Below are 14,541 nucleotides of genomic sequence, written 5' to 3'. Positions count from 1 at the left end.
CGTTCATTTACTGGTCCAAGAGGCAAGGAGGAGAGCAGGCAGCAGGAGAGAAGGTGTGAAAGGCTGAAGCAGCTGGTTAGGGCTTTCTGGGACACAGTTAACTCTTTGCTGTGCAGCAGGATGGCGGTCCGTATCTACCGGTTAGTTGGCACTATTCGGAAAAGCTTGCTTCTGACATGTTTGGATAACAGCCAGGGTTTATGGAGGGCAGAGATGGGTCAAGGTGCTACTGACCAAGCGTCGGAAAGGAATTAAAAATAAACCCATTAGAGTCCCATTAGAGCCATAACGTATTACCTGCAGCACCAAAGACTCTTTGATCATACGCCAGGTGATCAAATTACAAAGCGGAGTGTATGTCTGCGTCTCTGCGAGAAGAAAGGGCTGTGGCATTAGTGAGACATGGTGGGTTGTCCTTGGGGGACACTGGGATCCCCGGTGTCCTTTGATCTCTGTTCTATGCCGCCTCCCACAGGTGATACCAGGATGCTCAAAGCCAAAAGAAGTGGAGGAGGGGTCACGGAGGAGGGAGACAAGAGAGAGAGAGAGAGAAAGAGAAAAGGATGGGAGAGGAGGAAGGAAGCTGGCCATGAACATATGCTGCCTCTCTGTGCCAAGCCCCACTGGCTCAGGCAACCCACGCATACGCTGCGCTGCTGCTGCTGCTGTTACCACTCCAGTCCTCTCCAACACCAACACCATGGCACTACTTAGTCAAACAAAGCTGGAGAGATGAATCTGGAAAGAGACCGGGTCTCCCCAGTCTCAGCACTGCCAGGGTAGGGCTGCTTGGCTTGGATAACACAGTCTGATTATACACACACACACACACACACACACATACATGTACAGAGTAGTGGCTTTCAACAGATTGGCTAGCCGGCCCCGAAATGTGGGCTTCTTCTGTTGTGGGCCATCATACGGCTAAGTCTTAATGGGCAAGTCTCTCGTACTTCGATTCAGTTTGATTCGTGATTGGTAGAAGCTGCAAAATATTAATTTGTTCGTATCATACCAAACTTGAAACTGAACAATACTGTGGGGGATATTAAAAAATAATATTTTTTAGGAATTGTTTTTACACACTTTTGTAACACAGCTGACTAATAATGTTGGATTTCAACAACAATGACCATCTGTTGTTAAAGCCACATAAAGCGTGAGACGTTAGCTGCACCTTTATACTATAAATTAAGATGTACAGCATAGGTTTTAACAGACATGAGAATATTAATTCCGCTTTAGTTGAAACAATCTTGGGCAGGAAAAGTGAAAAAGAAGTTAAAGGAGTTTTTCATTTCTCTGTTGAAGATTTAGCGCAGTTAATGGTAGCTCTGTGTGTGTGTGTGACAATGTGTGTCAGATAAGGACAAGAGTACCGTAGTTGCCAATACTTTGAGGTCTGATGTATTTAACACCTAAAGGCATCATTAACACTTGCAGACTAAAAGGTTCAATTCCATTTTCACTGCTTAAACATTCCACAGGCTTCAAATTCACAGAAAGGTCACACACTAATATTTTTATACAATCCTTAATAGGATTTCTAAAAAGTTGTGTCATTTATCTTTGAAATATTTAGTGTAATGAGGCGCTTACATTACTTAAACCGCAACAGTGTGGCTAGGGGGGATTCCACAAAAAATGTTTCAAATAATGACCGACCGTGTTTTTGATTTCACTGTGTTGTTAAAGGAATAGAGGACAGGAGGGAAGGCAGGGAGTGGAGGGAGGGCGGGATCTGAACGGCTTTGGAACAGTGCTGAACATGGCTCCCCACAGGGATTCAAAGCAAGGGCGAAAAAACATCAACTGCACAGATTCAAATTGCTTGCCACTGCACATGTGCGCACACAAACACACGGCCGTTCACAAATCCACACAAACCCTCCACACAAAGAATGCAGACACACAAACAGCCTCAGATGCTATATAATAACTAATGCTCGTATAACACAGAAATCAAATTCAGGGTTCGTCTTGCAATCTGAGCCTCACAAACTCAATTCCCCTCTGCCGTCTAGCCACCTCACGATCCGCGGCCTTTTCCGTGTGAACGAATGGGGTCAGTATCGTCACATAAACACCATCCTCTGCTCTCTCCCCCTCTTTCCCTTTTCTCAGTGAATGGATGCTGAGCACTGGTGCATATCTACACAGGGATGGCAAGGGCACCGAGGAGAGAAAATCAATACTATATCTCACCACTAAGCACAATCCCAACCAAAAGCAGCTGGAGTTTGCAGGTTGCTCCATAAACTGGACGGCTTCATCTGGCTGGCCACTGTGTCGGAGGATTGCTACAGTAATGCACTACAGCACAATGGCCTAGGCCAGAGCCTGCCAGACACGGAGGCACGCGCACTCACAGACACACACAAAAAAAACCCACACATACACAGAGACAAACAGCGTGCTCCCAGGGGCTGTGGAACAGCAACAGCAATGAGAAAAACTCTCATGAGGCGGGAGCAGGGTTGACAAACACACCATCCTCTATCACAAGCAAGGAATAGCACCACTGGACCATTTAGCCCACCCTTGCAGAGTGCGTGTGCACCCACGCAACCGCATACATGTGCGCTCACACACTCATATGCACATATACAGACACAAGGCCTTAAAATACCTGTTCTAAAAATAGCACATGGGAAACGGGACTGAGGCTATTATTATTGCACACACGTCCTGCCTGGTCCCACCAAGGAAAGGGAAGAGACTAATGATTTTCCTGGTGCAAGCAATTAAAAAACTATTTGTCACCTGCCAGGCTGCATATGACGTTAGGGGCCTTGGCAGAGGACCACAGAGTAACTCTGCATATACACACTCACACACACACACACACAAAGTGGGTTGCGCCATAGCAGGCGTACCAGAGGCAGAAATGGTGCATGAGAAACAGGTGAAGCTGGAGGGTTGGAGAAAAGAGAGAAGCAGAAAGAGAATGAGGTAAGAAGGGAGGAAAGAGTTCTCCGGATAGAGGAACAGAGTTGTGTAAACGGCTGATTTATCCGGACAGGTTAATACCAGGCCAGACATCGTCTCAGACAGCACGCTGCCATCAGGAAGTCATGTAATATTTAGAATCCAGCCAATGAAAGTCATTCTCTCGCTGCTAGGCTCCTGGCTAAAATAGAAATGTATATCTCCCTCCTCCACCCCACCCAGCCTCACCCCCTAAGAGCACAAGAAGAGAGGATGTCCAATTCTCTGCCATTCACATCCCTGCTCTGCCTCTCTCCCACTTTCTTTTTGGACTGCCTCCTCATCCTGCACGTTTTATGCGCATCTCTGTTTCACCTGAACTGCTGCAATCTCTGTCGGATTCGTGCATCTGGTGTAAGGAATTTCAGGAAAGAAAATATGAACCAATATATCTCTGAAAATCTACATTTTAATATAATATAATGACTCCCAATGGATGCTTTGCCACAGTCTTAGAATTGAGGAGTAAACACAGTAAATAACATGTAGTGTTTACAATGAAGTCCACATGGAGATAAGGAACTGTCAAAGCTGAGTTTTCCGAGAAGGTCACTGGAGAAGTTAAGAGTTTTTTTCTTTCTTTTTGTTGTTAAGCTCTGTTGGTGTATGCCAGGACCGCAGTTTATCACTTCGAGATTGTATGGGGGTTACGGATGCCACACAAGGGGCACCCTGACTGACTGAAACGTCCCGTATTCATAAGGAAACGTCCTCCGATGCAGCCGCAGGAGGCCAATATTCGGCTCTGGGGCAACGGGAAAAAACCCTATATAAATTTGGAAGGGGTAGTAAATAATGTTAAGACAAGCGTTATGCCTCCTTTGCACTACACGGCCCTACCAGGATCCAGCTTCTAGCACACACTCGGCTGCAGTAATTTACGAGGCAGCTCGTTAACGTCAGGTGATTTGCGCTGCTCGTTTGCTCCCGCTCATCTCCACCAAATGATATCATCTTCTACCTCTAATCTTCTAACTCTAATCCCCATTCTCAAAGCACCCCCACACCCCTCCCTCCTCTTGTTTCCTCCCCTCCTGACACAGTCCTCCACCCCCCACCTTTCCACATTTTGCTTTCTCTCTCCTCCTCTTCCTCCTTCCTCCTCCTCCTCCTCCTCCTCTCAATCCCTGTGTCTTCTCGATTTCGCGTGGGTGTGTTTTGAGATGGAGGAGCAGACAGCGATAGGAGCAGAGCCATTCCACTGAAGGGTGTGTGTGTGTGCGTGCGCGCGTGTGCGTTCAATATGACATCTACTCAGATCAAAAAAGACTAAAAGAAGTCTGGTTTGACTCTGAAGGCTTTATGTGCCCTTGTAGTTACTTTTCCACTGCCCCCTGCTGAGAGAGAATGAGTGCAGGCCAAAAAAAGAGAGATTTTTCTCAAAACTCGCAGAGGGGAGATAGCTCAGCAATCCTGGGGAGACACAGTGGTAGGGAGAAATAAAGACAGATAGAAAGGTGAGATGGAGTGGGGGGTCATAGACCAGAACAGTGTGCGGGAGAGAAACGAGAAGGAAAAATATTTAAGAGAGAATGACAATCTTTATAAGAGAGATTATACTGACAATGAAGGAATTAAATAGTTCTTAGCCATAATAAAATACAGCTGACGCTCCTACAGTTATTCATTTCAGGTAGTGGAATGATTCAGTCACATTGGCCGAATGCTTATCTTTTCCACAAACAGGACTTAGTCTCAACCCGTTAAAGATCCGATGCAGATAACGTCCTCAGACAGACAGATATTCACAATGAAAATTGCCAATTATAGAAATTGCAATCAGAGCCGTTGGTTTGTATGTTGATGAGTAGTAGCCGGTTAAAGGGGAACTGAGATCAATATCTGACTGAATACAAAGTGAATCCCTCTGCTTCGACAGCGCTTTCATACCAACTCGTCTTTGCTCTGTGCGGTCTTCACATGTCCCCCTGTCTTCCTCCCCTTACCTCTACCCCTTTCTATCCCCGGCTCATCTCTCCCTCTATGACACGTCCAAGTGATTGTGTCGGGATGTCAACCCTCATCCACGGCTAATTGGGGCTCAGAGGAGTAATCAGGGCAGGACAAATCAGACAGTTCTGGTCATTAGCTGTGACCAGTGTTCTCTGGGAAGCTGGGAGACGCGTGCGCGCTTCTGCCATCAAGCCTGAGCCTGCGAAATGACATGGCTTGATGTAAGATTGGCACAGCACACATCAGACTTGCTGCAGATTCCTCTGCTTTCTAGCACACACGGGCAGGGAGTAAACACAAATAAGCCTGGCTGGTGACACAATGCCCAGGGACCTCTTATTATCTAATATGGGAGAGGCTTCAAAGGGTTGCTGACAAGAAAGCTCATCAAGTACAACAATCGTGGTTTGTCCTCAACGAGCTTGAAGTGATGTATATGTTGCATACTTCTCTGGTCAGTGAACTAGTTCTCTGTGCTCATTTGCGATTGCCATGGAAAGAGAGCGAAGCAGAATAACATGTAAAATATTGGCGTCAATAACAATCTTGAAGTCACAAAATGTAAACATGTCGATGGCTACTGCTTCTGAAAGAGGGTGCATGACTCTTGGGCTAGAAGAATGTCAATTCGTCTTACTGGCAGAGCCTTAACCTTTCAGGATAACTGAATTATTTAAGCACCACATACCTGTTGTGGGCCTCTGTTTCTCCGTCTGGGCTCAGGCTGGTTAGGAGGCTGCATGAGTCTATGGCCACGCACGCCTCTTTGGCTGCAGAGTGAAAATGGCAAGACAAATGCGGCAGGGGATTTGTGATAATTGGCCGTGCTGGTGGGCTAGGCGACGGGCCTAGAGAAAAGGTCGCAGGCACTGAGGAACAGATCAGTCTGCCAGGAGGAGAGGAGGCTCGAGGTGCCTCTGGGGTTTAACTCAACTTCTCTCTCTTTCATCGTATGGGGAGAGAGCACTCCAGCAGGGGCCATTAATTAAGCACCAGAGTAACCTTCAATTTGTTTAGAGGTCAGAAGTCCCAGTGTCACTGTTTTGGGCAGAAACCAACTTAGAACTAACTCCATGTTTTTCTCTCTGAGCGGAAACAGAGGGTAGCAGATGTGCTCAGAAGAAGAAAAGTTGATAGCAGGGAGAGAGACTTATATGAATGTTTATGAGCATAGGGGTTGGAGGGGGTTAATGTCAGATGCACGGTGTCTGTGTGACTGCAGACAAGGAGGAGGAGAAGTGAAGGAGACGAGGGGAACCACAGGGACATGGCTCACACCCCGACATGCTTGTGAAGCAGCTGTTCTCCTCATGGCGGAAAGAGTGGGGGCCTGCCAGCAGCAGCATGCTGCCGAAAGCGCAGTAGTCTCCCACCATAGTGCAGTAACAGAGCGGCAACGTCTGATCCACACACACACACAAAGACAAACATGTGGAGACGCTGACAGATATACAGACACACTCTCCCCGCTGCATATACTGCCACCTGTTCTCTTGCCAGTCCGGAGCTGAAGTTTTGAATTTAACAGTAATGTCAGACGGTGAAGTCAAATTCATATGCTATAAATCTGAGCTCATACTGTAGAGGTGCATTTCCATTTGATACAAACAACAGCCTGCATAGCTAAAGGCAATTATATTTCTACTGCCTCCGTTTGCCCCGAGGTTGTAGACAGCCAGTCAAAACCTCACCAGGTTTTCCTGACTCTCTACCCTCTCAGTGAAATCAACAGAAAGGTGCCCAGGCTCATCCATGATTTATCTCAGTGAAATATTCATTATGTAGCCTTGCATAGTGTGGACGTATCTGATGTGAATCTGGACCTGACAGCTCTGCTCCGTCATCACACATCACCCGAGCCACTCTGAATCCGGCACCTGTCTCCCAGCTGCTCAACACAGAGGCAACTAAACTGATTTGAATGAATAGAGGACTCTCGTAGATATAAAGAATCCATCTGTCTGTCTTTAGCCTGGAGGCATGTCCGCTCTGGAGCTACTGAATCCTGCTAGCTCACGGACCAATGGATCAGCACAGCAAAGGAGCTACTCAACATTTCCCATTCAATTAACCAGGGCAAGAGAGGCCTCTCTCTGTCTTGTCTTGTGTCGAGGCATGATGTGTACATGCGTTGGTTCCTGCACATGATCTGCTGACAGCCTCGGTCAGATGTATTGATCTGTAGAGATTGGTGAGCTTGTTATGAGAAGAGCATAGCATGGGAGATCAAAAGCGCCGGGTGGGTTTTGATAAACGAGCAAAACCAAAAAGGAAAATGAAAATAGCTTTCAAAGGCGCCGTTGTGGTGAAGAGCTAAAAAAAAAAAAAAGGTTAAGTTTCAGCACCATGGACAGCACCTCCGAGCCGCCAAGGGTTCTCTTTAATCACAAAGTTATCACTCTGGCTGTCCAATTAAGTGACCTTTGAGTTATTCTATAAATTAAAATTGCCGAAATACTGTCTAACAGTGGTAGAATGATCACAGGGACAACAGTGACGACTCATTTTCCCGCATAACACTAATTCAAGTGGTTCCAAAGTCATTATACTCTGAAGGACTAATGTAATAAGAAAAATGTAACTGCAGTGAATGATGGTATTAATAATGTATTCATGTGAGACAGAGACTAGAGCACAGTGGCCTAAGCTGAGGAAGGTAAGAGGGAGAAAGTGATAGCTGTGAAGAAACAAGGTCGTCAGCATTCCCTCCTGCCTTACTAGTCATTTCATTATCTCATCCCTCTCTCTTCCTCTTTAAAGTAGGAAAAGCAGGAGAGGCTATTGACCCCTCTCTGTGTTCGTGGCAGGCAGCAGGACAAATGAAGTTTCCCCTCAGACCCCCTCCGTATTAATATCATAATTATCCCCACCTCTGTGCCCCCGCCGGCCAGCACAAACTCCACTGTCTGATTTGATGGAGAGGCACAAGCAGGGAATTACATTCGATTCGCGCTAAACAAGAGAAGGGGACAAGGAGCAATAGAATCAATCAGTGCCACCAGGACGGGCGAGATCCTTTGTGTCGACGGGCGTGTGCTTTTCTGTGTGTGTGTGTGTGTGTGTCTTGACAGCATGTACCTGGAAGAGTGTGAATAAGTAGTAGATATGCTTTTAAGTATCTGATTATGCACACTCCAGCTGTAACTGACAGCATTTCAAGAGTGGATACATAATGTTACAATGTTTTTAAGGCTTGTGGACTTTTAGTGTGTTTTTGCTGGAAGTGTAGAAAACTGTACTTGGTATTACACAGAGCTCTGTTTTTTACCAAATCCACTGAAACAGGAACTTTTTTTTATTCTTTTTTTTCCCTTTTTTTTTTCTCAGTAGAAACCCACACAGTCCGCCCTGGGCAACTCTCTGTCTCAGCAGCAATTTGGATTCATTGTTTGCAACCCCAGATAACTGTGGTGGTACTTTTCTTCAGTCTCAGCCATTTGCGGAGATGGGCCAGACATTCTGAAGTGGTCTAATGCCATAGAGAGGTGGAGGTAGCGTGGCGGGGATGAGCAGAGTGAGAGTGAGAGGTGAAAAGAACAAAAGAAAATGAATGGAGGGAGAGAAGACCCCCCTCGCAGGTCTTTATTCCTGTCCCCTGTCTCATTACCCAGGCTTTAACTCAATAAAGAGTGGATAAAGAGTGGATAAAGAGGCACACACCCACTGGTTGAACCCCCCTCGCTAAAACACCTTTTACCAACCTCACTGTCTTTCTTGCTTCTCGCTTTCTGGCTTTCTTGCTTTCTTGCTTTCTTGCTCTTTCACACACATATCTGAAAATACCCACGTACACACACTGTCCCCCTTCTCCCTATTCTACTGGGTTTTTTATTTTGCCTCAAATCTTTATCTTCTTCTCCAACTCTCCTTTCAGTGTGTTTTTAGCCTAACTTTTTAAAAGTTGTGTCCGTCTCACTCTCTCATTCACAGTCTGTCTGTACCCTCTCTGTCCTCTGTGCTCCCTCCCTGTCGGTGCTGTGTAATAGGAGTTATTTTCATCCCTGTCTCTCCGTGACTGTGGCTGCTGGATGGCTGAATATTTACATTTTTCACTCACTGGTGACCTTTCCCTGTTGCCGCTCTGGGAGCTCCAGTCTCCTTGCTGCTCTGCTGTTGACAGACTACTGCCTGCAAATCTCATATGGACACAGCAAATGGTACACAGGGAGTCAGGGACAGAGGGTTCAGAGACTGGAGGGAGGTGGAGAGAGAGAGATTAAGAAAGAGACTGACTGACTAAAAGTGGCTTGAAGAGACAAAGGTACTGAAGGTCTATTTGCATCTGCAGATATGGACTGAGGTGTAATTCTTTACCTCTGGTATCACTGTGACTGTGGTTTCTTGTCAGCACAGATGGTCTGCGATAAACTGCCTGGAAATAGATGGAAATCTGGGATTCCAGAAGTGCCAAAGAAAATACAAGTAAATAAATGATTTTTTTGTTTAGCAGCAGAAGGTACTTTTTTATTTTGATGGGTGAATGTGTTAGCTGCACACATCCAGCGCTCAGAGCTCTGGGAGACATGTAAGCAGATCTGCTGAGCAGTGTGAGAGGTGAGGGCCAAGGATTCATTTTACCAGTTGTTCTTAGCTGACGCTCTACAGCAACAGGAAAGAAAAGTTTAGTCAGTGAACTCCACGAAGTTTGATGAGTGCTTATGTGCATGTATCTTGCAACTGGCAGAGAGAGTGGAAGTGGTAGTTTAGAAGTGAGTGAACCAGCGTGACCCCAGAATGAATGTCTGCATGTGCCCTTGTGTGTATGTGTCAAGCATAACGTTGGCCTGACCCTTCATGGAACAGTGGCTTTCAGCCATGCTGCCTTTGGCCTGGACTTGACCTAAAAAGAATGACAGGCTCGCATTTTTAAGCCTGTACCAACATGTTTGTATGAGATCATACATATGAGCATGTCATCACCATCGGAAAAAATATTCTTCCTTTCTATACTTGCTCTAAGGTTCCTTACCATTGCAATTCCACGTTAGTAATGGGATACAAAATCCCATTACTTCGTTCTGTGCAGTTGTCAGAATAAAATTCTTGCTATGTACTATATTACTTGCTACGGTCCACCAATAAAGGAAACTGAGGAATCCAACAAAAGTTATTTCAAGTGAATGCTAAGGACTGGATTGTGTGCCTAATTGTTGTCTGTAATGCATTTTTGTGCATTTTGTCCTCTATCTTCAACACTGAAATGGTTTTGCGAGGGGATATGAGCCAGTTTGGACGGAAAGAATGGTTACAAAAGACTCTAACTCCCATCAAAGTAATGCATTACCACAGAAAACAAGAAAACATTTTCTTAAAAATAACCCCTGATACAAGTATTCAGTGTCTCAAATTACTTGGCACCAGATCACTAGATTTTTTTTAGTAACACACAGTAACTCTAATCATTTGGATAATAGATTTAAGTGAAAACAACCCAAGTGGTTTTGCTGACTAACTCAGAAGAGGCAGACAGAGCCATGCTTTTTGTCTGCTAGGGTTGTTATTACTGCCTGTCACACATGGTGCCAACACGGAGCAAGAGAGAAAAATAAACTGTTGTTGTCTGAAAGCTTTTGTTTGCCGCGGGAACACTCTAATTATTTTGATTAGTATTTAGGCATTGTTAAGGCCAGTTTTTCTCTTTTGTCTTTTCCCTGCCAATCTGCTCCCCTGTTTTACTAGCAGCCATTGTAGCATGGATGGGAGGGGGTTTGTTGGATGGCAAATTGATATGTCTTCTGGGGATATTCAGTGCAACAGGGATGTTGAGACTCAACAATTCTCGGCAGTAAATGCAACTTAGAAAACCTGAAACAGAGGCACTGCAGCAGCACAGTAGAATATTAAAGCCAAACACTAACCCCATCCAAAAGATGGGTTTCTTTTTATTAATCAGAATCACTGTATTAATTATAATTACTGTATGCAAGACACAGCGATTTAGAGATCCAGATAGATAGATAGATAGATAGATAGATAGACAGTAACAGAGGAACCACAAATCTTTATTCTCTGAGCATGTGCTTTATGCTCCCTTAAAACTGTGTGTGTGTGTGAATGGCTGTATCAGGCACCTTCCAACAATAATGGCTGCCATGCTAAACGAGAATGATGAGATGTATTGGGTAGGTGATCAAAGGACTACTATTTACAACCACTCTCAGTCTGCAGACTTGATGACCCAGAGTAAGCACACTACACTGTACAGGGAACCTCTTCCATCATGCTTTTACTGCCCATCACTGCAGCTGTTAGACAGGGGAGATGGCAAAGCTTTTAGCAGACTGAGATACCGGCCTCGTGCTGGACTGTGTGTATGGGCAATGCCATCAGAAAAGTGAATGACTGGGAAAGATAAGGGAAATGGAGGCTGGGGAGAGAAAAGAGAGGAGAGAGAGGGGGATAGGAGAGAGGGAGAGAGAGAGAGAGAAAGAGAGAGAGAGAGAGAGAGAGAGGCAGAGGAGGGGTAGGTTGATGTCTGCCTGCCGGCTGTCAAAGGAAAATGCTTCGGTTTAATGGAAACTGATATCATGCAACTCATTCAAGTTCTTGTGGAAAGGCAGGCAGAGTCTGCTAGTGAACTAAAGGAGGAGAAAAGGATTTCTTACCTGGAGCAGCCAGTAGCACCTGCGGTGGAAGGTGGGGATGATGGAGGAGTGGACGTAGCAGCCATACAGACACTGGAGGCGAGATAGTAGAGAGGGAGACAAAGAGGGACAGAAAGAGGACATTACACTACAGTAGTAGCGCCGTGCAGGAAATAGGTTGACCTCTCAGCTGACCGTGACAGCTGTGACCTTTTCACCCCTGACCTTGTCCCTGTATACGATAACTCCCAAATGGACCTGCTGGCAGATGGTCAAGCTATTGTTCTTGAAAACAAAGACAGTGACCTGGAGGGAGAAAGTGGATGGGGGTTAACCATCCTCAGCACCGTCCCAGCATCACCATATGACTCCTTCCTTTTTTTTCCCCTCTCCGCCTCTTCCACTTACATCCTGTCCTGCTTGGAAAGAACCCTTGACAGAATGATTCAGGTGCTCCTTACACCAACCCCCCCCCCTCCCTCAACCCACAGGGCGCGCCAGCACATAACTAAAGCACAGTGTTATTAATATCCTTATCGTAAACAGATAATACTGTGCCTGGGGGCTCGTTACCGTAGAGAGAGCTAGGCCGGGCTGATAACACCTAGTGGTATCTGGCAGAGAGGCCAGGAGACATTTTTCACCAGTCGGCAGCAGAGGCAAACCCAGTGAAGCCCCGTGCACTGTGGAGCAGTGTGTGATGGCAGCTCTTACCCTCCTTCCATCCTCTCCCCTCCTCAATCCTTCTCCAGGAGACTCGTGGCCCGGGCTCACAGGTGAACGAGAGGGATGGCTAAGGTTTTGCTTGTTTACAGCAGCAACAAAAATCTACAGCACTGTACTCTTGCTCAGCCCTCACCAGCTGGGACATGGGGCTATGACTTTGTACGATAAATATTTGTGGAAAAGTTTGATTGTTCTAAAGACGGAAATCCCGGCTCATACAAGAATTAAAGGGAGAAGCAAGTGGACAATGCTTCGGTATGAATATTGAAATTCATACATTAAAGGTGGCGTGATACACACACACATATACACGTGTGCTCACACCTCGTCGAACACTCACAGACACGCACATGCACACACTGGACTGACACAGCTTCATTATTCAGCAGTTGTATATTTCCAGTGGGTTAAGGCGGGTTAGCTGGAGCGCTGTGAACGGGGAGGCAGTGGTGAAGGGGGAAGGGAAAAGGGAGAGTGAGAGGGAGTGTGGACACTGGGCTACATGGCTTGGAGGCTCCTTGAAGTGCGCTATGTGCTGGGCTTGTTTAACTAAAACCTAGTTAGGAGAGGCAGTTAAGGTCAGTCTGTATAAACAGTCATCAGTCATCAAACCGATTCTCTATAGTGCTGCACAACTCCACCGACACATTACACAGCTAAAAAAACAAACACGTCACGAGGGCGTACAAACACATGCATCCCACACATTCACACGCACAGTTTCTACAACCAATTCATGAACAAGAGTTGCCTCGGCCCTGACTCCAGGTGTTCCATTCTTCCATTCACATCTTTTGTCAACTGATTTCAATACTACCAAACTCAGCGGGTGAGAGTTTGAGAGAGGGAGAGAGAGAGAGCGAACGCACGCACGCAGACTGCCTCCTGTTCTTATTTTTTGCTGTGCTCTCATCCATTACAGCTGTCTCAAATAGGATGTATGCCTCCTCCCACTCCCATAGCTCCGCCATCCATTACTCTACGCCGGCGACGGACAGACACTTCCTCCCACACCCACAGTGCACTGAACACATTACCACAGTCAACGACAACAGCCATCCGCTCGCACAGTTCTACTTTTGTGAGCATTTATGTCATAAACTGTACTTTGTGCTCTTTCCAGGGATTAGTGATGCAATACAGTGGTCTATAAGGCATTAAACTCTTTATACGTTTCAGAACAGTCATGTGCTGCAACAGTTTTGTGAAAGGTGCTTACAAACAGAAATGCCAGCCTTATGTCTGTTCAGTACTTGGCTAACTTTGCATTCACAGCATACAGACCTTTAAATGCTGCTTGTGTGCTTAAAAAAAAATAAATAAACTTGCTGTCTTATTAATTCTGATTACAGAGCGTTTATTAATATATCACGGTTAATACTGCTCTAGCCTAAAGCGCTTGGCCCACTGAGAGTGAGCTGTGGTGTGGCTGTGGAGTTAGATGGTATGACGCTATGGCACGCTCCTCAGGATTGACAGGTGGGCCGATGCAACAGGCCTCTGTGACTAGGGCGACTGGGGAGTGAATAAATTAGCCCCCAGGCTGCTTTCCTTTCCTTCTGTTTACTCCATTTCTCAACCACACATAGCAGTGTGCCAGACAAACAAGCAGCTTAAAGCATAACACAACTGTTGCACCTGTCACTGGCGATATACTGTACAGAAGGCATCAAACACATTTGCACACGCACGCGTAAACTTGCGAACCCGCACCCAGCCGCCAATCCTCCCTCTCACAAGCGCACGCGCAAAATTAGACACTGAGTCCTAAAGCACAAACCAACTCATAAATATTCACATAAAAACACACACTGTAACAGTCATGCACACAGCTTTCTGCATACTTACACTGACAATCACAATAGATCAAGATACAAAAGAAGGCCGAGATAGTTTTGAGAGCACAAGCACGCCCACGTACACAAAGCTCATCATACTTGAGTGCTTATCAGTAATGCAAGGCGCATATCAGTTACTGGTGTTTCCGCTGCTTTCTGCATGCTGAGTGTCTGGGTGACAAAATGACAGCAGCAGAACCATTATTTTCTGTCTTTGGGCTGTGACAGATGACAGCACATCACAGGGTAAGCAATTAAACCGTAATTATACACACATGCACACATATCCTCTCATAAAAAGTGCAGTTTCCCAGTGTGCAATTTTGAAAAGCTTCTGCACACGGATACAAACCCAGGCAAAACAAATACATATGTAAATGTACATATGCACACACATACATGTATTATTAGTGCGTCTGTTGCGTGGGCAAATTAAACACAGACAACAGGTG

At 45.8% G+C, this 14,541-nt stretch overlaps 1 protein-coding gene across 1 annotated transcript in view; it reads right to left on the bottom strand.

Moving 5' to 3' along the window:
* Positions 1-14,541, bottom strand: part of camta1a (calmodulin binding transcription activator 1a) — a gene marked incomplete at both ends in the record, with an annotated part of 259,735 nt that overhangs the window by 39,333 nt on the left and 205,861 nt on the right. The window contains 1 exon segment of the mRNA XM_084552845.1: positions 11,547-11,618. Within this exon segment, the coding sequence (XP_084408971.1) occupies positions 11,547-11,618 (72 nt within the window).

This window comes from Chelon labrosus (genome assembly GCF_963514085.1).
Source record: "Chelon labrosus genome assembly, chromosome: 10".
In the NCBI taxonomy this organism is placed as follows: Eukaryota; Metazoa; Chordata; class Actinopteri; order Mugiliformes; family Mugilidae; genus Chelon; species Chelon labrosus.
The sequence above is the reverse complement of the archived record's forward strand: the minus strand, read 5'-3'. Positions and strand labels throughout refer to the sequence as shown.